Source organism: Ochotona princeps, chromosome 4 (genome assembly GCF_030435755.1).
Source record: "Ochotona princeps isolate mOchPri1 chromosome 4, mOchPri1.hap1, whole genome shotgun sequence".
In the NCBI taxonomy this organism is placed as follows: domain Eukaryota; kingdom Metazoa; phylum Chordata; class Mammalia; order Lagomorpha; family Ochotonidae; genus Ochotona; species Ochotona princeps.
Genome location: NC_080835.1, coordinates 8,001,283 through 8,028,492, shown reverse-complemented (window position 1 = coordinate 8,028,492; position 27,210 = coordinate 8,001,283). Strand labels below are relative to the sequence as shown.

Sequence of the window (27,210 nt, the reverse complement as noted above, 5' to 3'; positions counted from 1 at the left end):
GTGCTTTACTGAGGAAAAGCCTTGAAGACTTGAACTTGCACATTTCACAAGAAGCCAAGATGTCTCCAAAACTGGAGGCATTTCTCCACTTTCAGATCTTCTAACTACTTGTAGACTTGGCAGAATACCAAACATAAAGAGGTTCCATTTTAATAAATCCCTAATACATATATTTCAACATCACTGGGATGTGAAAGGCAGAACCATATTCACAATATAGATAAATTCAAAGATTGTGAGCTAAATTGCCATGTATGTGGTGAGAAAGGTACAGATCAGAAAGAGTTAGAAGCAAAAAATGTGTGTGTCATCTCCAAAAAGAACTTTGAATTCTCTCACACACACAGAAATGTGGTTCTGAGAAAAGTACAATAATAACAGATGTGAAAATGAATTTCAAATGTCAGGAAACATGAAATGTGCATATTGATATAAGAAAAAAATCATTAATTTTCTGGGACAACTTATTTTTCTCATTGAGTCCAGCACAAACCAGTGAAGAATATTTCTAAAGTGAGACCAGGCACAGTAACCTAGCGGCTAAAGTCCTCGTCTTGCACGTGCTGGGATCCCAGATGGGCACCAGTTTGTGTCCAACGGTCCTGCTTCCCATCCAGCTCCCTGCTTGTGGCCTGGGAAAGCAGTCGAGGTTGGCCCAAAGCCTTGGGACCCTGCACCCATGTGGGAGACCTGTAAGGGATTCCTGGCTCCTGGCTTCAAATCAGCTCAGCTCTGGCTGTTGTGGCCACTTGGGGAATGACTCATTGGATAGAAGATCTTTCTCTCTGTTTATCTGAGTTTCCAATAACAATAAAATAAATCTTTAAAAAGTATATTTTTAAGAGAACTGTCTTCATATGTGTCATGACTCCATACTCCAGTTCCAGAATTCCACTTGGTTATCTAATCAAAATTGATTGCGTGGAAAGGACAGGATGAGTCAGCAAGGCTTCTAAGAATTGCTCTCCTTGGTCTCCCTTTAAGTGTAGCTTTGCAAATGATTTTTTTCCTGGGATATGTTATTAAAATAGGACACAACATATCCTATAAACACATGGAAGCTACAAAAAGACAATCACTTTATTGGAGGTGTGAAATACCAAAGGGTGATATTTTCAGATAAATTAGGTATTTGGGTCTAAAAATGCTCCGGCAGAGTTCCAAATCACACCTTGGAAACTTCTTCGTTCCATTACACAAGTCTTCACTTGGTTGTGGATTTAAGCAAGTAATCCATGGCAAATGTCTTGTGGTAAACCCCACAAGCATGCAACACTTCTTTTCTAGTCTTTTCCATGACCAAATGTGAGTACCATACAGAATAATTTGTGCTCCAGCATCGTGTTATAAAGAAAGATGTCACATATATCCAGATACAAACAACTCATGTTTGCTTCATTATAATTGAACTCAATCTCTAGCATCCATAGGAAATTCTGAAACGCATAAGACAGGTTCGGGTTTTTCTTCTTTCTGCTTTATTACCTTATCCCTAATTAAACTTGGCTGGCATTTACATCCAGAGTGGCTGTTCTTTTCCTCTGTTGAGCACTTACGGCCACTTCCCTTGGCTCTTTGACACTGTAGTGTCCTTCACCCTCTGCCTTCTGTACTTTCCTTCTCTGCCCACAAGGCTCATCCTAAATTCCTCCCTAGGTAGAGTCACGCCTGCATCCAAGACTCAGGTAAATGGCACCTGCTCCTGCAGGACTCCTCACCTGAGACTCCCCATCACCAGTCAGCAACTGCATTCAACTGTGGGTTATTTTGTTATCATTGCAGGATTCAGTATTGCAATAGTTGTAGGAGTATTTCTTTCCTGTTTCAGTAAAAGTAAGTTCCAGAAGACTCTAAGATCTGGTTCCTAAACTCGAACTGCAGCAAACAGTGTAAGAAAGGGTCCGTGATTAAAACTAACATTGAATGATGCGTTGCTGGCATCCAGCTCCAGCTGAGTTCGGAGCTCTAAAAGGGTGCGTGAAACAGGCGTAGAGAGAAGAGACAGACCACTACAATTCCAAGATCATTGTGGACAATGCAAGAAAACTGTCCGCTTTATTTACACAGAAGCAGTACACGGTTTTCTTTAGGGGCAGTTTGACATAGCCTCAGGGGGGCCACAATTTACAACGGCTTGAGAGATGAATGAGGGAGGATTCCACATTCCTTGCTTATCTCAGCCCCCACCTGTTCTCATGAGGTCTGGGCTCTATCCTTGGCGCCGCCTGTAACAAGCAGGCCCCTATCTTGAATTATGTACGGGTTAAAAAGTCTGGGGCCTTGGTTTATGGGGATTGGGATCATTGACATTAGTTGGCCATTAGGCTTGCAAACTCAGCCTTTAGGGTCACAGTAACAGGATAGCCTTTATGGTCACAGTAACAGGATGGCCTTTATGGCCACAGCAGCTGTATGTTTTGTCATAGTAGTTTCAGCCCATACTCCCATCACTTCCGTTAGTTTGTAAAACTCTTATCAAGCCATTTCCCAGAAGGCATGCTATACGTCGGCCAGATTTCATGGCAATAGGTAGGCACACAATAAGGTGTCCAGAAATGGCATGGGTTTCATTGTACTCCTGTGTGCAGTTAAAGGCCCATTCACCAACACATTATTTGTTGGTTGCAAAAGCCATCTCACAGGGGCAAACAATGCCTCAATAGATTACAAAATTCTTAGTGGGGTGGTTGAGTATTCATGCAAAAAGGGGGTGAAACTGTGTCAAGGTGGGCTGAGAGAAATCTGCCGGAGGGAGCTGTTCTCTTCACACCTTCGTGTTATTCTCACCTACTGCACAGACCTCAGCAATGCGTGGTTTGATGAAAGCACGGAGGAAAATTTTGTTTTTAAATAGTTGTGTGTTCCCGGGAATTTCATGTAAGACCATGTGAGGGAAGCTCTAATTACAGCAACTGCCAACTCTACCATGACATTCATTGTTTCTTTTATATATACTTTATAAAACGTAACATGTTCTCTGTATCTAGCCCAAAGAAAGCCATGGGCAGATGTTGCATCCAGAATATTAAATCAAATTCTTGAACAAAAACCACATCACTATTCACTGCTCAGTAATTCCAACCCTCAGGAGAGTTACCCTTCTCATTCAAAGAATCCTTGAGGAACTGGAAAGAACTGTCAATCACCAGGAGTAAAAGGCAATACCAAATTCAAAGACTTACAACAAAGTGAATTTCTAAACTTTAAACAACTGCTGTTAAAAAAATAAGGAAAAATGCCATAGTGATTGCATATTAGCAAATTTTGTCCGAAACAGAAATCCTGTTTTATATTCATAGTATTCAAGTGAAAGAAAACAGCTCCCAGAGTATTACTGCAGAATTTCTTCCAGTTCCACACTTTTTTAAGAAAAGATTTATATTTTCATTGGAAAGTCAGATATACAGAGAGGAGGAAAAACAGAGGAAGATCTTCCATCTGATAATTCACTCCCCAAGCAGATGCAATGTCCAGAGCTGCGCCAATCCGAAGCCAGGAGCCAAAAACCCCTTACAGGTCTCCCATGCGGGTGCAGGGTCCCAAGGCTTTGGGCCATTCTCTACTGCATTCCCAGGCCACAAGCAGGGAGCTGGGTGGGAAGCAGGGCCACTGGAACATGAACTGGTCCCATCTGGGATCCCAGCACGTGCAAGGCAAGGACTTTAGCCACTAGGCTACCATGATGGGTGCTCACACTTTTTATAACAGGACATTCACACAGGTATGCACTCATGAGGTCCTGCATGCAACGGAGGGATAAGAATGAGAACAGAAAGAGTACAGCACGGTGGCCTAGCGGCTAAAGTCCTCACCTTGAACACCCCGGGATCCCATATGGGCGCCGGTTCTAATCCCGGCAGCTCCACTTCCCATCCAGCTCCCTGCTTGTGGCCTGGGAAAGCAGTCGAGGACGGCCCAAAGCATTGGGAGCCTGCACCCATATGGGAGACCCGGAAGACGTTCCTGGTTCCCGCCTTCGGATCGGATCAGCACCGGCCGTTGCGGCTCACTTGGGGAGTGAATCATTGGACGAGAGATCTTCCTCTCTGTCTCTCCTCCTCTCTGTATATCTGACTTTGTAATAAAATAAATAAATCTTTTTTAAATAAAAGTAAGAGGAGGAATATCTTATTAGAATTGAATCCATGGAATATGCGAAGTCATTCTTATTTATATTACTAAAAACCTATAAAAAAAGAGTAAGAAGACCAATAGGAACAGGGAAAATATAAAGTTAGAAGAAATGAATAACATACAAACACAGCAAATATAGAAGCAGTGATGACAGCATAGATTCACACTACTGGGTTTGATTGGTCCAGAACTCGTTTTACTTCAGACATCAATGGTGTTAAGCAAATGCATAGCTGGCTTCCTGGTCAGATTAAATAAATATAACAATTTCCAACACAGCAGAGGTACTTTAGTAGAGGAAATTCTAATATCAGCTACCCCTTATCCTTCTCCTCCAAGGTGTAGAAGCCCACAAACATGAGGGACTACAGGCAACAGGAAGATTTTGGTATTAAATTAGAACGTTGAATTACTGACGCAATAGAGAACAGATCTGTGTGAACAGCTAATGAACCAAACCAATGCTCAACTCAGTGTGAGGATTAAATATTTAATTATTCCTATAAGATAAGGTCAAGTTGTGTAAAGTTTAGAATCCTGGTGAAAAAAAGGCAAGAAGAATTAATCATAGCCTGACAACTTTCCTTAACTTGTACCTTATCTGGCTGCAGCTCAAAGATGTTGGTTGGACCAGATTGTATCAAATGATAATTGTCACTAATTAAATAGGTGATTGTTGATACAATCAGGTCGATCATCATTGAGTCAGGTTGGTCATCATCAAAACTTCCCAAAACATCAGATGGAAGATAAAATGTCATGGTATCAACAGCTTGGATGAAAGCTGATTTTACAGTATTTGTCATCTGGTTTTAAAGCATTTTATTGAGATACATTCCTATTTCTCCATAAATCTAGTAAAGTTTCCTGCAACAGAATCTATAAAATCTCTGATGATCATCTCATTTCCCTCCCCTAATCAATTAGCAATTATTTACTGCAACATTTGCATGACGATTACACAAAGTCAAGAATTGCAAGGTGTGTGACTTGAGGTGTTTGAACTAGGTTAAAGAAGCCAGTGGTCAGGGTCCTGCAGGTGACAGAAGAGACTGACTCAGAGAACAGTCCAATCCTGTGTGTTAGTAGACACAGGGGATTCAGGAGACAGGAGAGAGCTAAAGAGGAAACTCCATTTCATGTCCGTTTTGTCTGATTAACATATTTCATGCAAAGTGAAAGAGACACTGAAAAACAAGAGTCCACAGATTTTCAAGGTCTAAAATAGAAAATCACAGTTATTTAAAAATTCAAAAAGGAATTCATATTCACAAGATCACAGTCTATGGCCCAGCATGATGGCCCACTGGCTGAATCCTCACTTTGTATGCATTGGTATCCCATGAGAGTGTCAGTTTGTGTGCTGGCTGCTCCATTTCCCAACCAGCTCCCCCCAGTGGCTTGGAAGAGCAGTAGAGGATAGCCCAAAGCCTTGGGATCATGAACCCATATGGGAGACCCAAAAGAAACTCCAGGATCCTGGCTTTAGATCAGTTTATCTCCAGATGTTGCGGCCACTTGGGGAGTGAGCCAGCAGATGGAAGACCTTTCTCTCTCTATCTTCTACTCTCTGTAAATCTGCCATTTAATAATAATAATAATAATAATAATAAAAGCAAAAGAATCACAGTCTATGAAGATTTACCCAAATGACTATGTAGTTCCCTGGTAATCACCGCTTGCTACTTGTGATGAGTTGAGAGCACTTGGTGGATTCAGAACACTGGATTCCATGCCCGATCTTCTGCTTCCTCACTATCTTCCAGGGAGGCAGAATTTTGTATCTGTGCTATGCTTGCGATAATCGGGATAGATGAAGTGCCCATTTCATGGATGACCACACACTCTGGCTGGGTCCAGACTGTCAGGAATATGCTTACTACCATTCCAATTCATTTCATTTCTCTTTTTAAAATATATGCTCATGTTATATATGGGCATGATGAGGTGCAGATTGAAGGAGCATCCCTGTGAATTATGCCTAGTAGTCATATAGAGTGACTTTGTTTTCAACATTAACTGAATATTTATTGAAAATTTCCATGCAATTAAAATAGCAATGCAAACCTTGCATGTTTGTATTTTACAATGTTCATAGCTTTTTGATTAAAGGAGTACAAAAAATTGTTTCTACACCAAAGTAAAAGAATAAATGAAAGCCAGTGAAAATGAGGACCAAAGTGAACACGATAAGAGTTAAGAAGAAATTAATGGGGACTTTTAAATTTCAAATTGATAACAGTAACCACCTCAACACAACTCTTTCATTAGAACAATCACAAGGTCATGGGTCAAAATCAACTTCCTCCTGTCTTCTGCAAATAGAGGCTACTGGTGGCGTCAATTGGGGAGATCAGTATTTTCCAATCTAATCCCGGATTAAATTTATGACTCCTCCCCTCTTTCCTGGGAGAGATGAGGTAGCTCCCTGGTGAATAAATAGAGCAATTCTCCATGATCATCTCCAGAGTGAATTCCTTCAACTCAGCCACTTACGAGTGAAGAACAATCAACAGCTGCTTAACATGAAGCTGGTCGTGGTCCTCATGCTGGCTGCCCTCCCCCTTTACTGCTATGCAGGTGAGTTATGGGCAGAGAGGCAACCTTGGCTAGCATGGTTGTTACGCAGAACTATGAAGGCAACATCTTAATTGAGACTCAATACAAAGAACAGGTGTGGTAGTACTAAGAATCACCAAGTCGCCCCCGGAACAGCAGCATTTTCCTGAGTTTTGTCCCTGGCCTGGAGCTGTATGTGTGTTTTGTTGCCATCCAGTGTGCCTCACCATTGATATAGTAACATGAAAACCCAGAAAGAGGTGCAGGATCTGGTGTTAAAATTAGATATTTAGGAGAATTCAGGATGGGCTTAATGGAATGGCACATTGACACGTTGATCACTGTTGACTTTACCAACTTATGTACTCAGTGAAATTCTTCCCTGTGACAGGAAGCAGGGAACTTCCCAGAAAGAAGGCCCAGCAACTAGGTGACCCAATGGCCTCATATCTTCTTATTCTTGAAGATGGCACACAAGGGTAAAAACCTGAACAGGGTCATGATCACAATCTTGTAAATAAGCTATACCAGGGTCCATGAAATGATCCAGTCAGAATCCAAATCCTGACATGCTTTTTCATCCTCTGCAAGTACAGGCCACTCTGTGTTGTATTGTGTATAGATAGCAGAATGAATGCAGCCATTGGGACACTGTTACACTTGGCACATTGTTGTCCTTGGAAATCTTGTTGTCCTTGTTGTCCGTAGTATTATACTAAAACAGTATATTAGTAACGCTTTCATGACTTTACCTAAAACACTTGATAGTACTTACATTGTCAGTAGTTATCTACCAAGTAAGAGAAGCAAGTGAAGAGACTTGTCTTTCATTATTTGTTCACCACCAAAGTGACCCTAATGACCAAGATGGCGCTAGGCTGAACTGAAGGTCCAGAATGTCCATGCAGTTCTTACGTGTGGTTAGAGGAGCCCAGATACTGGAGCCATCTTCTTCAACTTTCTCAGGTGCATGAGGAGGTTCTAGATCAGCCATGGAGCACATGGGATTTTAAGTAGTACTTGCGTGAAGTGTTGCTGTCAGAACTGGCAGCTCAAGTCACTGAACCACAACACTAGCCTTCTGTTCATTCTTCTGCTAAAGCCCCCAAGGCTTGATCTACCCTAATTAACCCTCACAAAGGCACCCCCCAGATGCCACAACTACTTGGGGAGTTGTGTAGAACAAAACTTTTCAGGTATAGTATGAGGCCAGTGCTTGAGCTTCCCATCCCACAATTAAGAACACTGAAATAGCAAAAAAAGGAAGAGAGAAAAGATAAGGCCTTGGAACCCTACACCCACATAGGAGACCTGGAAGAAGTTAATGGCTCGTTGCTTCAGATCGGTGCAACGCTGGCCATTGCAGTCACTTGGGGAGAGAATCATTGAACAGAAGATCTTCCTCTCTGTCTCTCCTCCTCTCTGTATATCTGACTTTGCAATAAAAAAAAATCTTAAAAAAAAATCATTAGAAGTTAGTAAGGTGATCACTATGTGTTGTCCTTCATTGCTTTTAATATTTTTTTTAATATTTATTATTTTTTATTGGAAAGTCAGATATACAGAGAAGAGGAAAGACAGAGAGGAAGCATTTTCTGTCCATTAATTTACTCCCCAAGTGGCCATCTGTAGCCAAGAGCTTTGTCCAGGTCTCCCACGTGGGTGTATGGTTCAAGGCCCTGGGTCATCCTCGACTGCTTTCCCAGGCCACAGGCAGGGAGCTGGATGGAAAATGGAGCAACCGGGACACAAGCTGGTGCCCATTTGGGATCTCACCACCTGCAAGAAGAGGACTTTTAGCCACTAGGCTCCTGTGCCTGGCCCCACTTTTATTATTTTTTCATGTCAAAGTCTATATTGTTTTCTTTGCTAATCTGGCTAAAAGTTTATTTTAGTAAACTTTTAAAAGATCTCTTTCTTAATGCAATTTGTAGTTTTTTCATTTGCACTCCATTTGTTTTGTTGTGATTTTTAGCGTTTCTTAGTTCCTGTTTATTTTTAGTGTCCTTGAGATGAATTATTAGATCATTTATTTGAGATATTTCAATTTTTCTGTAAGCACCTGATGTTATAAATGTCCCTTTCAATATTGTTTTTGCTACATCTGATGGAGTTTGATATTTTTGGCTTTTTTTTTTAATTTCGTCCAGAAAGTTTCGTTTTTCTTATTTATTTCTTCTGTGACACATAGGCCATATATACAACAGCATCACTTTCTTCAGGAAGCTTCTTGAATTTCATTTCTTCAGTGACACATTGGTCTTTTAGTAGCGTGTTATTTAACTTCATGTTGTAAATTTTCTATTTTTATTCCTGTTCTTGACTTTGTTTTATGATTTTTCTTTTAAAGGGATGTATAGTAACTGTGTAATAGAGACTATCATATTCAAATAAGAAGAAACAATGCAGTAAGAATCTATTTCCAGAAGAGAAAGGGATTCCCAATGATATTGTTAAATGTATCGTTACAAAAGATGCTGGACACTCTGCCATTGTCCATGCCTACAATGCCAGGATATGCTTAAATAGCAGGATGATGGATTTATGACTGCTTATGAAAGACTATGCTACTGTAATAATATAGGTCAAATCAGTGGGGTCTGGAGGGAATTTGGAGTGGTGGGGGTTAAGTTCTGTAATTCATGAAACTGCATTGTAAAATAATAATTTTAAAATATGCAAAAACAGAAATGCAGACATGACAAAAATATACTGGACTTCATTCCATAACGTTTTGAACTCATTTCTCCATGATTGTTTAGGAAGAATGGGTCTAGGATTCCCAAATGGTTCCCACGTCAGCTCTGAGTCCTTTTCCTCATACTTACTCCCCAGGTTCTGGCTGCCAACTTCTGGAGGACGTAGTGGAACACACCATCGATCCAGAAGTGTCTGTGGATGAATACACAGAGTATCTTGCCCCATACATCCACTCAGAAGCTACTAAAGAGGCTGTCGAAGAGTTCAAACAGTGCTTCCTCAGCCAGAGCAATGAGACCCTGGCCAACGTTAGAGTCATGGTGGTAATGTTGATTTATTCATGTTGTATCCTGCAAATCACTGACCAGAAGGAGTACACACACACATATATGTCAATGATTGTGATTACTGTTATAATATGTATATATAATATCCCAAATAAATAGACCCAGGATAAATAATACAGAAAGCATCTATACTACATGTAGTATTTCAGTAAATAATGATTTTTTTGAGAAGACAGGACATGATTGAATGATCCCTTATAGGAAAATTCCCAAAGCACTGATGTTGGATGAGCATCTGTAACTGTCTCTTGGATGGCAGAGAAAATGAAAAATGATCCCAATTTTGCTGTTTTTGTAAAATTTATTTTTTTAAAGTCAAAGTTACAGAGAGAGAGAGAGAGAAAAAAAAAATATTTTTTTTGCTTCACTCTCCAAATGGTCACAACAACCATATGTGGATCAGTGTGAAGCCAGGAGCTTCTGCTGGTCTCCCACATAGGTGCAGGGGCCCAATGACTTGGGCCATCCTCTGCTGCCTTTCCAGGCCATAAACAGGAAGTGGATCAGAAGTGGAAAAGCAGGGGCAAGAACTAGTGCTCACTGGGATACTGACAACACAGGCACATGCTTACCCTAATACCCTCACAGTTTTCCATCCCATGTGAACTCTTCTTGCTCTGGGCCATCTAGGTAAAACATAAGAAAATTACAGCAAGCATCTTTATTTCAGCGTTAGGTCACTGAAGAGAGCACTGAGAAGTTAGGTTATCTGTCTGCTTTTGTTTTGCAGCATACAATATATGACAGCGTGTACTGTGCCCCTTTTTAACCATCACAAGACCATTGGCTCAGAGGAATCCAGATGATGGTCTCCAACCAAAGCAGACTACCAGAAACCACAACTTCTCTTCCTTTTTTCCTTTTCAGAAATCTGCAAAACAATTGTTGAAACCCAAAACATACTTAATTACAATAAAATCACTGCAAAAAGCTGAGGTTCTGTCAATGGATTCTATTAACCGGTCCAACCTGGCCTACCCTTAGACCTGACTCACACGTATGCCAGTGGGTACTGCAACCTGGCTTTGTTTTGGCTGCTACAAGCCTTGCCTCTTGTGCTCACATGCAGGGAATGTCCTGACAAAGTAGTTCCCCAAGCTTCCTGATCAGGTCACCTCCCAGCAGCAGATCTCATGCACACCTGTGTGCTTGACTTGACCCATTACCTGTTTCAGCGGGCACAGTGGCCTTGCTTGACCAGCCCACGCTCTTTCTGGTTCTTACCAGTGAGTGCCACACCACAGCCATGCCTGACCCACACCCAGACACAGCTCTGGCATGGTTCAGCAAGTGTGGAGACCTAGCCCAGCCTGTCCTACACCCACTCTGATTCTTACAAGTACCAGCAGGTGTTGAGCCTAGCCTAAACTGGCACACCCCAGACCCAGTCCACACCCATACCAAGGCATACTGCAGCCATGCCCAGCCCAGTTCTCAGCCTCCATTCCAGCCCTCGCACTCACCAGTGGTAACTGCAGCCCAACCAGGATATCCCCTTAGCTCTCCTACCAAGCTCACTCACAATCACAGATCTTATGCAGGCCAGTAGTTGCTTCAACCTCTGTCTTGGCCTTTACTGTCAGATGCTGGAGCCTGGCCTAGTTTGACACAGCCCCAGTCCCAACTCTAGCTGGTGAATGTTGCAGCCTAGCCCTGCCCAGTCTCTGACCCCCTTTCATTTCCAATGGAATCATTCACAAATCCCTATTCTCTGAATCTGTGCCTGCTGAATGATCGCTTATGTGCAGACACAACTGAGCCATTACAAGAGCGACTCTCCACAGAAAGGCAAAACTATGACAAAAAAAAGCTAAGTAAGTGTTGAAAAAGCTCGTTTGCGGGTATTGGTTGTGCATCTTGCTGTGTAAATTCTGAAACATTCCAGCATCCTGGGATTTCTGTGTGGATTTCCATAATAAAGGGATGGAAAAACCTTGTCCTAATATCAAACCTTGGCCTAATATCAAAAAGCCATGGATATGTGTCTCCTGTAGGCAACAGGAGACATATTTCACCAACAAAAATCAGGGGAAACTATATCTCATGGATTTTGATTTTTTTGTTTTTGTTAGTTTCATCTCTTCAAAGCAGTTTCTTCTCATTAAACTCTTCAATGACTCATAGATCATACAGTAGCATTATTTTCTTTAAGAAGGTTCTTGATTTTTTTTTCATTTCTTCAGCGACACAATAGTCATTCAGTAACATGTTATTTAACTTCATGGTGTTGTTAATTTCTTTTTTCTTCCTGATGTTGATTTTGTTTTGTGGCTTTTCATTTAAGGGGATGTATAGTAACTGTGTAATGGAGACTGTCATATCTAGTAACATGTTATTTAACTTCATGGCATTGTAAATTTTTGGTTTTCTTCCTATTATTGATTTTGTATTGTGACCTTTCATTTGAGGGGATGTAGAGTAGCTGTGAAATGGAGACTCACATATCCAGATGTGAGGATACAATGTAGTATGCATTTCTGCTTCCAGACAAAGATGGACTTAAAATGAACCTGCTTACTATATCTTGACAATAGGATGCTGGACTCTCTGCCATTTGTCCATGCCCGCAATGCTGGACATATGAAGAACTATACTTTAGTAACGATATATGGGAACTAGGTGTGTGTGGGGGTGGGGGGAATTGTGGCTGGGATAAGGGAAATACCAGGAGCCTCTTTAACTGTATCATAAAATGATGATGATGATGATGATGATGATGATGATAAAGATTTTTTAAAAGCCATGGGCAGCAAGATGATGTGTAACACCCAGTGTGTGTTTCTGCTCTTATTCTCCAGTGTATGCAGTGGCTGTCCGGAGTCTACTGATGATTTCAAAACCTTCTCATGTCCTGATAGCTCCACTCAGAATATCAGTTGCCAAATTCAACACATATCTGTGTGGATAAATAGGAAGGTTCATTCAGAATAACATAATTTTCACTTGTGTCACATAAAGCACAAGGTCCTAAAGAACTCTGATTCAAGGATATCACTGGGTAAAAAAACGAATAACTTATTGGAAGGAAAAGGCTGTCATCAACACAAAGATTCTAAAAATGTATTCTAGCAGCTAAAGTCCTCACCTTGCATGCACTGGGATCTCATATGGGCACAATTCGTGTCCCGGCAGCCCTGCTTGCCATCTAGCTCCCTATTGATGGCCTGGGAAAGCAGTCAGGAACAGCCCAAAGCCTTGGGACCCTTCACCCATGTGGGAGATCTGGAAGAGGTTCCAGATTCCTAGCTTCAGACAGGTTCTGCTCTGACTACTGCAGCCACTTGGATAGTGAATCATCACATGGAAAATCTTCCTCTGTCTTTCTTCTTCTTTGTATATTTGACTTTGTATCTCATCAAAGCTTTCCCAAACGTCAAAATGAAAACAATTACATGATGTCAGGGGTTTCAGTGAAAACTGATGCCACGCTTTAGAATATTTCTCATCGTTACCTTTAAGGCATTATATTGAGATTATTTCATATTTCTCCATAACCTCAGGAGGTTCTCTGAAACATAAATATTAAAGTCTTGGGGATCAGTCAACTTTCCCCTCCCCACCAATTCAATTCAACAGTTAACTGGCAAGTTTTGCATTACTATTTTTTTAATTGATTACATTGCATTATGTAACATAGTTTTCATAGGCTCTGGGATACCCCCAAATCCTCCAAAAAGCCCTCCCCCCTTGGTGAATTCCACCATCTTGTTGCATTAGCACAGCTCAAATTCAGTCAAGATTCTTTCTTTGCAAGCATATACCAAGCATAGAGTCCAGCATCTTATTGTCCAGGTAAATTCAACGATTTCTTGGGGAGACCATCTCTGGTCTGAAGGTACAGCCGGCAGAATATCATCCCGACCAATTAAAAGCCCCAACATAACATCAGCAACAATTTATAACATTATGGAATTAATTGCCATGGTATTGAGCAACCAATATGTTAAAAAAAAAAAAAAAGTGCAAGTTCTTAACCACCTCTTGTGACTACTTCATTGACATTTCAATTTTAGTTTATATACAACCAGGTTCTATACACCTTAACATGGCTATAGATTACTGTTCAGCTGTCTCAAGTCTATTTTATTTTTAGTATTTAGCAGTTTATAGCACTGAAGCATAATTTTGCTGAACCTGGCTGTTTTTCTGGTAGTCTAACTCTATAACTCTAACAAGACATATGTCAACAGTTAAGGTGCAGAAAGTTTTAGGAGGGGTGTGCAGAGAAATCTTCCATACCCCAGTGAGGAGTAGCTAATCTTTCACTTTGGGTCCCCACCCTCTCTCGCAATGACCATCAGGATCACTCCAAAAACCCCTCAAAACAAACAAACAAACAAACAAATCTAGAATAGAGAGCAATAAGGAAAGCTTAGAAACAGACAGGAAATGGTCAGCGTGCATTATTATTATACAAAGACAAGAATTGCAAGACGCATGTCCTGAGGTTTTTAAACTAGGTTGAAGAGGGCAATGATCAGGGTCCTGGAGATGACAAGAGAGACTGACTCAGGCAACAATCAGGTCCTGTATGTTAGTGGATGCCCGGAGATTCAGAAGACAGGAGAGAGCTAAGGAGAAGATTCCATTTCATGTCCATTTTGTCTGATTAACATATTTCATGCAAAGTGAAAGAGACACTGAAAAACAAGAGTCCACAGATTTTCAAATAGAAAACCATAGTTATTTAAAAATTCAAAAATCAGTTCATATTCACAAGACCACAGTCTATGGCCCAGCATGATGGCCCGCTGGCTAAATCCTCACTTTGTATGTTTTGGTATCCCATGAGAGTGTCAGTTTGTGTGCTGGCTGCTCCATTTCCCAACCAGCTCCCCCCAGTGGCTTGGAAGAGCAGTAGAGGACGCCTTTGGGACCCTGCACTCATATGAGAAACTAACAGATGGAAGACCTTCCTCTCTAAATCTTCTTCTGTTTGTATGTAAATCTGCCATTAATAATAATAATAGTAATAGTAAAAGAAGCAAAAGAATCACAGTCTGCCTATGAAGATTTACCCAAATAAATATGTAGTTCCCAGAATGGGGTGAAAGCCAGCCAGGAAAAGCCACTGTTACTGCTAGGACAGGAAGTGAATTGAGTAGGGCTGGCTCAAAGACCCCCTGGTATGCGTAAAATCTGGCATTGGGAGGGATTCTGATGAAGGAGCCTGGGCAACTCCTCTGGCAGGACACAGTCCCTGCAGGTAAGCGCAAGAAGCATGATAGGAAACAGCCCAGAATAGGTCATGGAAAGTTTCCCACTGGCATACATTTGGCATGGGTCAGGGGCAGACCAGGCTGAATCAGTACATGTCATCCACTGGCAAATCCAAACACCAGAACGGAGTGTGGGTCGGGCCAGGTTTGGTCACGACAAAACTAATGCACAATATGGTATGCCAGGGTGAGGTTGCCTGTACTGGATTTGACTGCAGCACCCAACCAGCACATGTGAGAACCAGGAAGGGAGGGGCTGGTCCCCTCACCAGACAGCTACTCCCACTAGAGAGCGTGGGCTGGGTTGGGGACAGACCAGACTAAGCAGGGATACAACACCTGTGCGCCGCATGTGGACTAGATCAGGGAAAAACCAGGCTGGGCTGATTATTCCTACTGGTGCAAGCATAAATTAGAGTGGGTGAGGGTTGTTTGAGCTTAGCTGCAACATCAGCCGGCAGAAGCTGGCTCTAGGGGCTGATTCTGTCAAGTCAAATCACAGAACCACCTAAAGAGTGCATAAACTGGGACTGAGAGAGACCCAGGAGGGAAATAGTGGGTTCCCCCCTCTTGGGTCACCACTTCCACAAGAGGGCACAAGAACTAGGACAGGGGCTGGGGTGGCTAGACAGAGAGGCACTCAACAACATCCGTAAGGGCCTGGATAGTTGAGCTGGTTAATTAGAACTAAGCTTTAATACCCATTGACATGTACAAGAGCCAAATGGGATGTGGGACAGACTGGACTAGTCTGCTATACATACTGGCAAACCAGGATAGGGGGCGGGTCTGGTGGGGGTTATTGTGGGTCGCTCAGACTAGGCTGCAGCTCCAACTGGTTTATGTAAGGGCTGAGTATGTGCTGGGCAGAACCAGGCTAGACTGCAACACCCATTGGTTCCAATGCAAGTGGAGGCTGAAAACAGAAGCAACCCAGCAATTGCAACCACCAGCTGATCGTGGCGATGGACTGTGCAAGGCCCTGTGGTTGCTAGAACATACAAGAATCTGGTCTGGGAATACCTCAAAGTTTCTTTGGGAATCTCCCCAATCGAACTGCTGGACTCAGAACCCTAGCCAAGAAAAGACAGAAGACAGAACAAGTCAATCAACCGCTTCAGCTTTATATTGGCAGCAAATACTGGGCGAATGAAGACTCTATGATGGACTGTGTCAATCAGTGGATTCTGCAATGACCTCATCAAGCTGGGAGTGGTGAAACTAGCAGCAATTCATAACTGGTGAACTATTAAAACCACTTGAGCAAATATCTCAGAGTATGCTCCACATCCGGGACTTGGGGTGTGTGGGAAACTAGGTGGGGCTTCTTCCTTAATATCCCCCTTTACCTCAGATACATGAAGGAAACAATATGGACATAATAGTCTTACCCACTTTCTTATACCCCCTGAATCTTTTTTTTACCGTAATTAACTATGTAAAGATTGTCAACAATATAATAAAAAAAATCTATGTAGTTCCCTAGTAATCACCACTTGCTACTTATGATGAGTTGAAAGCGCTTGGTAGATTCAGAACGTGGACTTTATACCTGTTCTCTGCTTCCTCACTGTCCCAGGAAAACAGAATTCTATGTCTATGTTGTGATATCTGTTGCCCTTGGAATTCTTGTTGGTGCTCTGAATTATAGTATTGACATGATATGTTAATTAGGTTTTCATGATTTTACCTCAAAAACTTGGTAGTACTTAGAGTGCGAGTAGTTACATACCAAACAAGGTTTATTTTGGCTCATGGTGTTGGGGGTTCCAACTGTAAGGTCCAGGAGCCGCGTTGTTCTGGGGTTCGATGAGAAGAGCAGAATGATGACTCAAGGAGGATTGCATGATGAGCCTAGACAGACCATGGGAGTGTACTGTCTTCCCCACCTCTGTGACTATATCATTTTATTTTTTTCTTTTTATTTCATTTTATGACACAGTTTCATAAGCTCTGGGATTCCCCCAACCCCTCCTCATGCCCTCCTGACTGTGTCATTTTAGAGGTAGTTGTTCATGGGAGGGAAGGAAAGACACAGATCCTCTATTGCTGATTCACTGCACTGTACATTTAAGGTAGGAAATGTACAGGATGATAGCTAATATAACTAGAACTCCCAACCACATTCCACATCAGACTATAAGCTCATTTTCTCATTCTTACTCCTCAGGTTATGGCTTCCAGTTTATAGAGGACTTGATTGATAACACCATCAATTCACAAATGTCTGTAGAAGAATACTTAGCATTTGTGGGTGAGTTCATTCATAGTAGCGTTGATAGGGCTGCTGCAGAGAAGTTCAAGCAGTGTTAAGTCCACCACAGCAACAAGACTCTAGAAAACTTTAAACTCTAAGAGGTAATGTTGATTCACTTATGTTCTAGCTTGTAAATCACTCACCAGGAAGACACGGTCTCTAATCAGTAATGACAAACAATCGATTACACTCATATCAATTTAGTCAATTAAGTTAATTTTGTCCCTAGCATGATATTCTACTTCACTTCAAATCTACAATCAGTGAACATTTAAAAAATCCAAACAGATAGAATTAAACTTTATAAACATTTCTCCTAACACTCACCCAAGTCCATACACACATGACTATAACACACATGTCAAGAGGTGTCACACAAGCACAGAGGCATGCATACTAAAACTATTTCACTGAGCAATAATTTTGGAGGAGACTGAAAACTATAGAATGTGTCTCTTGTGGGAGAAATTGCCTTAGAGCACTGGCCTCTCCTGGGCATCCATCATTGCACTCCAAATGTAGAATAAATGGTATAATGATTCTAAGTTTGTGTTCAGTGGTAATTTTCCTGTTGTCATCTTTTAAGAAAAAAATTGCAGGAAGTCCTGATTTCAATATTAGATCAATAAAGAGAGTGTTCAAAATCTATGTCACATGTCTGATTTTGTTTTGCAGAAAATAATAGTTGAAAGCCTATACTGTGCTCCTTTTTAACTGTCACAAGGCCTGTGTCTCAGTGGAATCCAGACTATGTGACCCAACCATGTGCAGACTGCCGAAAACCACAGCTCTATTTCTCTGTGACCAGAAACCTGCAAGACAATTGTTGAAACCTGAAGCACATTTGATTTCAATAAACTTACTGCAAGAAACTGAAGTTCCTTTTTCTTCCACCATAGGATTGCAAGGGTTTAGAGGTCTCCTCTCACAGGCCAGTGTGTGCAGACAAAATCAGTGCATCAGATCCCTGCCTAGTGGTAGCTTAGTGGCTAAAGTCCTCGCCTAGCATGTGCCAGAATCTCATGTGGGCACTGGTTCCTATTTGGCTGTCCCACATGCCATCCAGCACCTTCTTTTGTGGCCTGGGAAAGCAATTGAGGATGGCTCAAAGCCTTGGGACTCTGCACTTATGCAGGAGACCAGAAGAAGTTCCTGGCCCCTGGCTCCAATTCAGCTCAGCCCTGGCCACTACAGCCTCTCAGGGAGTGGATAGTGGACAGATATGTCTCTGCCTCTCCTTTTCTCTGTAAATATTACTTTCCCTCTGATAGATTCTTTCTCATATCTTTGAGTTATTATCTGTGTCTACATCACATGGCACAATCACAGTTCCTCCTACTGAGTGTCAGCATATCCCCACACCACAGGATGGACTGTTTTCTTGCTCTCCTCCAGGTTAACTAACTACTGCATCTGTGCTGACTCTGACCCCTTTTCATTTCCAATGGAATCATCCACAAATCCCTATTCTCTGAATCTGTGCCTGCTGAATGATCAATCCATGTGCAGACACAACCCAATCATTCAAAAAGGACTCTCTGAGAATCAAGATTGTGGACTAAATAAGGACACATTTAACCAATGGAGAGTCATGTGAAGCAGAGAATGAGTGATCCCAGGAAATAGGAGAGGACAGGGTGACAGCAGACGGACATGGAGACCCATGAAAACAGGCAAGCAGCAGAGGTTACAGACAGGGTTGCAGTGACTAGACCCTACCCTCCCCCCACCGGCAGTCAGTGATCTGCAATTGGAGCTCCACCAATGGCCAGGTGGAAAGAGGAGTTCACTGGGAGCTCAACAGGTGAACCCAGGCACAGAACTGCCATTTCTACTTATTTCCTTGATTTGACCATGAGCAAAAGAAGATTCAACCAAGACCCTATAGGACTCCTAAGAGAGTTTGGCAGGGTACCAGGGCACAAAATTAATGAACATGAATTGATGGCCCTAGTATATACAAATAACTTCACTGCTGAGAAAGAAATTCTAAGTACAGTCCTCTTTAAAATAGTGGAGAACAACCTTAAATATCTGGGAATAAACATAACCAAAGACGTGGAGGCCTGTATAATTAAAATTACAAAACACTTCAAAAAGAAAGAGAACAAGACATTAAAAGATGGAGAAACCAACCATGTTCCTGGATTGGCAGAATTAACAGCATCAAAATGTCCAAAATACTAAACAAATATATACAGATTCAACAAGATCCTAACCAAAATTCCAACAATATTCTTTTCAGAAATAGAGAAGATGATACAAAAGTTCATCTGGAATCAATAAACAAAGAGGCAACAAGCAGAATGTGAGAAAATCTGTACATGATATACAATTGAGAGGGGACTAACATCCAGGATTTACAGAGTTTCAGAGCTCCATGACAGCAAAACAAGCAACCCTACTCTTTGAAGAAATGGGCTAAGGAAATGACCAGGAATTTTTCAAAAGAACAAGTTCAAATGGCTAGTAGACATAGGAAAAAATGTTCAGGCTTCCTATCAGCAAAATACAAATTAAAATTGCTTTGAGGTTCTATGTAACTCCAGTGAGAGTGGCCTACATTCAGAACTCTACTGACAATACTTGCTGGCATAGACATGGGGAGAAAGGTACCCTACTTCACTGTTAGTGAATTATAGGCCAGTGCAGCCACTACGGAAAACAGAATGGACAGTGTTCAGACAACTGAAAATTTATCTAATGTATTATTCAGCTATCCCATTTGTGGGAATATAGCAAAAGGAAGTGAAATCAGCATATGAGAAAGTGGGCCGCAACCCTATATTAATAGCAGCACAAGCCAGAAAAAGCAAAGACATGGAAAAAACCCAGATCCCCAACAAGATATGTATGGGTAAAGAAACTGTGGTACATTTGCTCCAACTTAAATGGCTATTCAGCCATTAAAACAAAAATAAAATTTTACCATTTGCAATGAAATGCTCCCAATGAGACCATTGCACTAAATGAGCTAAGCTATTCCCCAAAAGACAAATATCATATGTTCTTTCTGATATAAGTCAACCTTCATGCAAAACACAAAATTAATAAATTTATAGATAAGTATATATGTAGTCTCATAGATGAACTGTATAATGGAGACTACCATACCAGGAAAGGTGATACATTATAGTACGCATCTCTACTCCTGAAAAAAGGGAGGACCCACAAGGAAACTGTTAAATATATCTTGAAAATAGAATGCTGGATTTTCTACCATTACCTAAACCTGTAATGTCATGATGCATTTAAACAGCAGAATCATGGACTTGTGACCGTTGCTGAGGGACTACACTATTGCAATAATATGGGGGAAACCGTGGAGGGAGGAAAGAGGAAGTTAAGGAGAAATCCCTGAGCCTATGAAACTGAATAGATATTTAGATATAAAATAAAATAACTGGAGCAAACAGTTGAGCTCACAGTGCAGGAGAGACTCCATTCATAACACCAGCAAGATTGAATAAAGACACAACTGAAAGCTCCATCTACAAAAAATCATGTATTCCAGGGAACATTCATGTAAGAAAAATGTGAGGGAAACTTTAACTACAGAAAGTGCCAACTCCACCATGACAGTCATTGCCCCATATACGCTTTTTTTTAAAGGCGATACTGCCCCTGTAAATGCTCTAAGAACATCAGGAGCAGATTTTCGTTTCAGGATCCCTACCCACATCTGCAAGTCCGAGGTACAAACCATTTACTGTTTAGCAATGTCTATCATAAGGTAATTTAATCTGCTCATTCACAACAACCACTGAGAAACTAGAAAGAATGTTTTACATCTCAAGGATAGAAATAAGTAAAAATAAAATCACTAATTTATAACAAATGGATTTTTGAATTTCACAATTTTAAAGCTATTTTGATGATTGAATATTGGCAAATTTTATTGCAAACATAAATGCCATTATATATATATACATATATATATATATACATATATTTAAACCAAATATTGTAATCAAGTTTTATTGTTAAAGATATTCTCTTTGGCATAATATTCTGAAACATCAACAGCTTCAGAAAAGTTTTTGTGTTTTATTGTTACATACTATACACTTACATGCATTATATGGCTCAAATTTCAGTACATGTGCTGCCAAAGTGAGCACTTACATTGGTTATATTATGTAATTCCTACAAAGGTAATGTATTTTTTTTATTTTACAAATTAATAGTCCTTTGTAAACCACTAACATGAAGTGCAAAAATTTAGTAACAAAGATTTGAATTGCAACAGTATCTTGTTTTTATAACAGAATGCATTAACAGTTTTTATTCTCAGATGTTATCATCCTTTCTCTTAACAAAGAGTACAGAGAAACAGAATAATGGAGATTATGACATTTCCATGTTTTTCTCAAAGAATGTCTGACTTTTTCTTTTATACTTAGTGGTTTAAAAGTTCTGAGAATGTTCAATTATTTTTTTAATCTATTTTATTGTATTGTTGTTGACAATCTTTACATAGTTAACTACACTTAAAGAAAGAAAAAGAAAAAAAAAAGGTTCATGGGGATAGGGAAGTGGGTAATATTATTGTGTCCATATTGTTTCCATCATGTATCTGAGGTAAAGGGGGATATTGAGAGAGAAGCCCCACCCGGTTTCCCGCCCACCCCGAGTCCCGGATGTGGGGCATGCTCTGAGATATGTGCTCGAGTGCTGTCAATAGTTCTCTGGTTATGAATCGCTGCCAGTTTTGCTCAATGAGGTCGTCCACTGATTGATATGGTCCATTATAAAGTCTCCGTTTGCCCCATATTTCACTGCCAACATATAGCTGAGATGAATGATTGATCTGCTCTGTCTTCTCTCTTTTCTTGATTAGAGTTCTGAGTCCAGCAGTTCGATTCAGGAGATCTCCAAAGAAACTTTGAGGTATTCCAAGACTAGTTCCTTGTATGTTCTAGCAAGCACAGGGCCTTGCACAGTCCATCACCCCGATCATCTGGTGGTTGCAATTGCTGGGTTGGTTCTGTTTTCGGTCCCGAGTTGCACTGGAACCAAATGGGTGATGCAGTCCAGTCTGGTTCAGCTCTTACATCAACCAGTTGGAGCTGCAGCCTAGTTGGGGCGACCCACAATAACCTCCATCAGGCCCGCCCCCTACCCTGGTTTGCCAGTATGTGTAGCAGAAGACCAGTCTGTCCCCCATCCCATTTGGCTCTTGTACTTGTCAATGGGTATTAAAGCTTAGTTCTATCTAACCAACTCAACCATCCAGCCCTCATGGGTGTTGTTGAGTGCCTCTCTATCTAGCCATCCCAGCTCCTATCCTAGTTCTTGTGCCCTCTTGTGGAAGTGGTGACCCAAGAGGGGGGAACCCACTTTTTCCCTCCCAGGTCTCTCTGTCCTGGTTTATGCACTCTTTATGTGGTTCTGTGATTTGACTTGACAGTATTAGTCCCCAGTGCCAGCTTCTGCGGCTATGCCCATACATCCCTCACCCACTCGAATTTATGCTTGCACCAGCAGGAATAATCAGCCCAGCCTGGCTTTTCCCTGGTCTAATCCACATGCAGCGCACAGGTGATGTAGCCTTGCTTAGTCTGGTCTGTCTCTATCCCAGCCCACGCTCTCCAGTGGGAGTAGCTGTCCAGCGAGGGGACCAGCCCCTTAATCCCCCTGCCGGTTCTGCCCCTCCCTTCCTGGTTCTCACGTGTGCTGGTTGGATGCTGCATTCATATCCAGTACAGGCAACCACGCCCTGGCATTCCATAATGTGTACTGGTTTTGTCGCGACCAAACCCGGCTCATCCCACACTCTGTTCTGGTGATCGGATTTGCCAGTGGGTGACATGAACTGATTCAGCCTGGTCTGCTCCTGACCCATGCTGAATGTGTGCCAGTGGGAAACTTTCCATGGCCTATTCTGGGCTGTTTCCTATCATGCTTCTTGCGCTTACCTGAAGGGACTGTGTCCTGCCAGAGGAGTTGCCCAGGCTCCTCCAACAGAACCCCTCCCAATGGCAGATTTTGCGCATGCCAGGGGGTCCTTGAGCCAGCCCTACCCTGTTCACCTCCTGTCCTAGCAGGAACAGTGGCTTTTCCTGGCTGGCTTTCAGCCCATTCTGGTTCTTGTTGTTGGATGTTTCAGCCCGGCCATGGCTCGTCCACACCCACATACAGCTCACGCATGGCTCAAGAGGGGATTGAGACCCAGCCTAATCAGTCCCACATCTACCCTCTGGTTCTCCATGACACCAGATGGTGTTAGGATCTGAACTGGCCTGGTGCATCCAATCCCAGCCCACACTAGTGCCTCAGGTGACTACAACTGTTTCCTAGATAGAATGCAGCCCCCATCCAGCACACGCGCCCCTTGGTGGGAACCTCAACCCAGTTAAGGTGTCCCCATGCCTCCCCAACTGGGCCTGTTCCTAGCCGTAGATCATGCGCCTGCCAGTGGTTGCTCTGACTCAGCTTATCTCAGTCCCTCACTTGTCCTGGCCTCTGCCTTAGACAGTATGACTTAGTGTCCTTGGCTCAAGTAGCTACCTAAGCAGCGATTCAGACAACCAATACCCCAGAGCTCCCTGGCCTGGCAGGCAGCAGGCACAGCCTGGCACCACATGGTGCCCTGGCCGCCCTGGGGGAGGCCAAGGACTCGTTCACTGCCTTGCGGCAGTGTCTTTGGCGTGAGCCCCCAGCATTGGGTCCGACCCGGCAGGGGCACCCCCAACAGCCGCCACACTGTGAGGAGCAGCACTTGCCCACGAATCCCAAGGCCCAAACCTATTCAATTATTTTTAAAACTGAAATGATTCTTCAAAAGAGAACTAATTTCCAAGTAATTTTTAACATGTTATGCACCTAATTTTGTTTCTTCAACTCTTTTTTCTCATGTGCTAACTTTTTTTACTTTTTTACCATTTTTTGTTTTCTTTTTTTTTATTATTTTGACAATCTTGACATAATTAGGATAAAAAGGTTCAAGCACTACAGGAAGATGGGTAAGACAATTAGTTCCGTATTGTTTCCTTAATATATCTGATGTAAAAGGAGATTTTAAGGGAGAAGCCCCGCCCAGACTCCCACCCAACCAGGTCCCAGATGTGGGGCATGCTCCGAGAGTCTTGCCCAAGTAGTTCTGATAATTCAACAGTTTTGAATTGTTGCCAATCTCACCACTCCAAGCACAATGCGGTTGCTGGAGATTTCACTGATCGACATAGTCCATCACAGAGTCTCCATTTGCCCAGTTTTTCATTGCCAACATATAGCTGAAGCAATTGATTGACTTGTTTTGTCTTCTGTCATTTGATGGTTAGCATTCTGAGTCTGAAAGCTCGATTGGGGGGATACCCAAAGAAATTTTGTCTGAAGTGTTCCCAGACCAGATTCTTATATGTGCTAGTAAACACAGGGCCTAGCACAGTCCATCACCACGATCAGCTAGTGGTTGCAATTGCTGGGTTGCTTCTGTTTTCAGTCCCGACTTGCACTGGAACCAATGGGTGTTTGCAGTCCAGCCTGGTTCTGCCTGGCGCATACTCGGCCCTCACATCAACCAGTGGGAGCTGCAGCCTAGTTGGAGCGACCCACAATAACCCCCACCAGGCCGCCCCCTATCTTGGTTTGCCAATTTGCATAGCAGACTAGTCCAGTCTGTCCCACATCCCATTTGGCTCTTGTACATGTCAATGTTCCATCTAACCTGCTCAACTATTCAGCCTTCACAGATGTTGTTGGGAGTCTGCCTAGCCACCCCAGCCCCTGTGCTAGTTTTCATGCCCTCCCGTGGAAGTGGTAACCCAAGAGGGAGCAGCCCACTATTTCTCTCCCAGGCCTCTCCCACACCCAGATTATGTACTCTCCAGGTGGTTTTGTGGTTTGACTTGACAGAACTAGCCCCCAGTGCCAGCCTGTGCCAGCTGATGCTGTGGCTAAGCCCCAACAACCCTCACCCACTCTAATTGTAGAATGCACCAGTAGGAATAATCAGCCCAGCCTGGTTTTTACCTGGTCTAGTCTACATGAGGCCCACAGGTGTTGTAGCCGTGCCTAGTCTGGTCTACCCTCATCCCAGTTCCCACTCTCCAGTGGGAGTAGCTGTCTGGTGAGGGAACCACCCTTTATTCCCCTCGCCAGTTTCACCTCCTCCCTTCTTGGTTCTCACGTGTACTGGTTGGGTGCTGCAGTCACATCTGGCACAGGCAACCTCACCTTGGCATTCTGTGTTGTGTACTGCCTTTGTCACAACCAAAACTGGCTCAACCCACACTCTGTTCTGGCGTTCAGATTTGCCAGTGGATGATGTGAACTGATTCAGCCTGGTCTCTTTCTGACCCATGCCAAATGTATGCCAGTGGAACACTTTCCATGGCCTGTTCTGAGCTGTTTCCTTCCATGCTTCTTGCACTTACCTGCAGGGTTTGTATCCTGCCAGAAGAGTTGCCCGGGCTCCTCCATCAGAACCTCTCCCAATGCCAGATTTTGCGCATACCAGTGGGTCCATGATCCAGCCCTACTCAGTTCACCTCCTGTCCTACTAGGAACAGTGTTTTTTCCTAACTGGCCTTCAATCCATTCTGGTTCTTGCTGTTGGATGTTTCAGCTAAGCCATGGCTCATCCATACCCACATATAGCTCATATATGGCTCAATAGGGGTTGAGACCTAGCCTAGTCCATCCCACATCTACCCTGGTACTCCAGAACACCAGAAGGTGTTGGGCTTTGGCCCGGTCTGGTGCATTTTGTCCCAGTCCACACTTGTGCCAAGGGAGACTAAAACTATATCCTGACCAGAATGCAGCCCCCATTCCAGCTCATGGGCCCCTTAGTGGGAACCTCCATCCAGCTAGGGTGTCCCCTTAGCTCCCAAACTGGGCCTGTTCCCAGCCACAGATTGCACACATGCCAGTGGTTACTCTAACTCAGCTTGGCACAGCCCCTCACCTGTCACGACCCCTGCCTTAGACACTGTGGCTCAGCATCTGTGGCTCAAGCAGACCAGTTGGTGCAAAAACCTGGCTGGGCATATGCTGTACTCCACCCTGGTTTCCAATCTTACTTGCGGGCTAAGGTTTGCTCAGAATGGCCCAGTGCACCGGTTCCATCGCCTTTTCATACAATGATGAGCCATTGGTGCTACTTTGCCCAGCCTGTCTAACCCCCAGGTCCGGACCACCTATTCACCAATGGGAGCTATAGCTTGCCAGGGGAGCTTCCCAAGCTTTTTCCCCTGATCCCCCCCAGACCCAGTTCTCATACATGCCACTGGGCTTTAGGTTAGTACCTGGTGCAATCTGGCCCTCCCCTTGGCATTGCATGAGCTGGTGGGGGTTGCAGTCCGGCCGACCCCACATCCCCCTCAGGATGCACACCCAAGCACCGCTGCCCCAACTAGTCCAGACTGCCATCAGTTCTCCAATCTGTGGTCAATGGCAGGTTCCTCGGTCACACCTAGCTTAGTCCACCATGACTCCATCTCTTGAAGCAACCTGTGGGGCTAGAATTTCCATAGGGTTTGGCCCACACATCCCCCACAGAATCTTCCCCTGCGTATGGATCTCTAACGTGTAGGTTAATCTCATGGCCCTCCTTAATGTGATCTGTCTCCACTGGGTCAGTTCTGTTTCCAGCCTTATCATCCACTTGGACCAATGGGTGTTGCAGTCCAGCTCAGGCCTACCCACTTCATACTCGGCCCTCATGCAAACCAGTGGGAGCTGCAGCCCAGCTGGGGCGACTCCTCGTAACCCCCTCCAGGTCTTCTCCCTTCCCTAGTTCCCATGCATGCGAATATGTACCGCAGGCTTGTTTACTCTGTCCCTCCTCCCATTAAGCTCTGGTCAGGATTCCTAGTTGGCTGGTGTTTCAGTCTGGCTCAAATAGATCTTATGGGCGCTCCCCTCCAAACCTTCAGGTCTTAGACCCATGCTTGCCCTAAAGTTTTATGTCCCTGTTCCTGGGAAACACCAGGAATTCATGTCGCTCCTACACTAAAGCTGGCTTTATTCATGGGTGTCCCTAAGGAGC

At 43.0% G+C, this 27,210-nt stretch overlaps 1 protein-coding gene across 4 annotated transcripts in view; it reads left to right on the top strand.

The window, feature by feature from the left end:
- Positions 1-6,558: 6,558 nt before the first annotated feature.
- The window catches only part of LOC101523324 (mammaglobin-B-like), a 233,567-nt gene continuing 212,915 nt past the window's right edge, over positions 6,559-27,210 (top strand). The window contains exons 1-3 of one of the 4 annotated variants that reach the window (XM_058662929.1): positions 6,559-6,714; positions 9,529-9,716; positions 10,471-10,555. In XM_058662929.1, coding sequence (XP_058518912.1) covers positions 6,660-6,714; positions 9,529-9,716; positions 10,471-10,509 — 282 coding nt within the window. In that variant the 5' untranslated portion in view covers positions 6,559-6,659 and the 3' untranslated portion in view covers positions 10,510-10,555. Of the gene's footprint in view, positions 6,715-9,528; positions 9,717-10,470; positions 10,578-27,210 lie in introns of those variants that run through there. The other 3 variants (XM_004596899.3, XM_058662930.1, XM_058662928.1) reach the window with 3 other exon arrangements.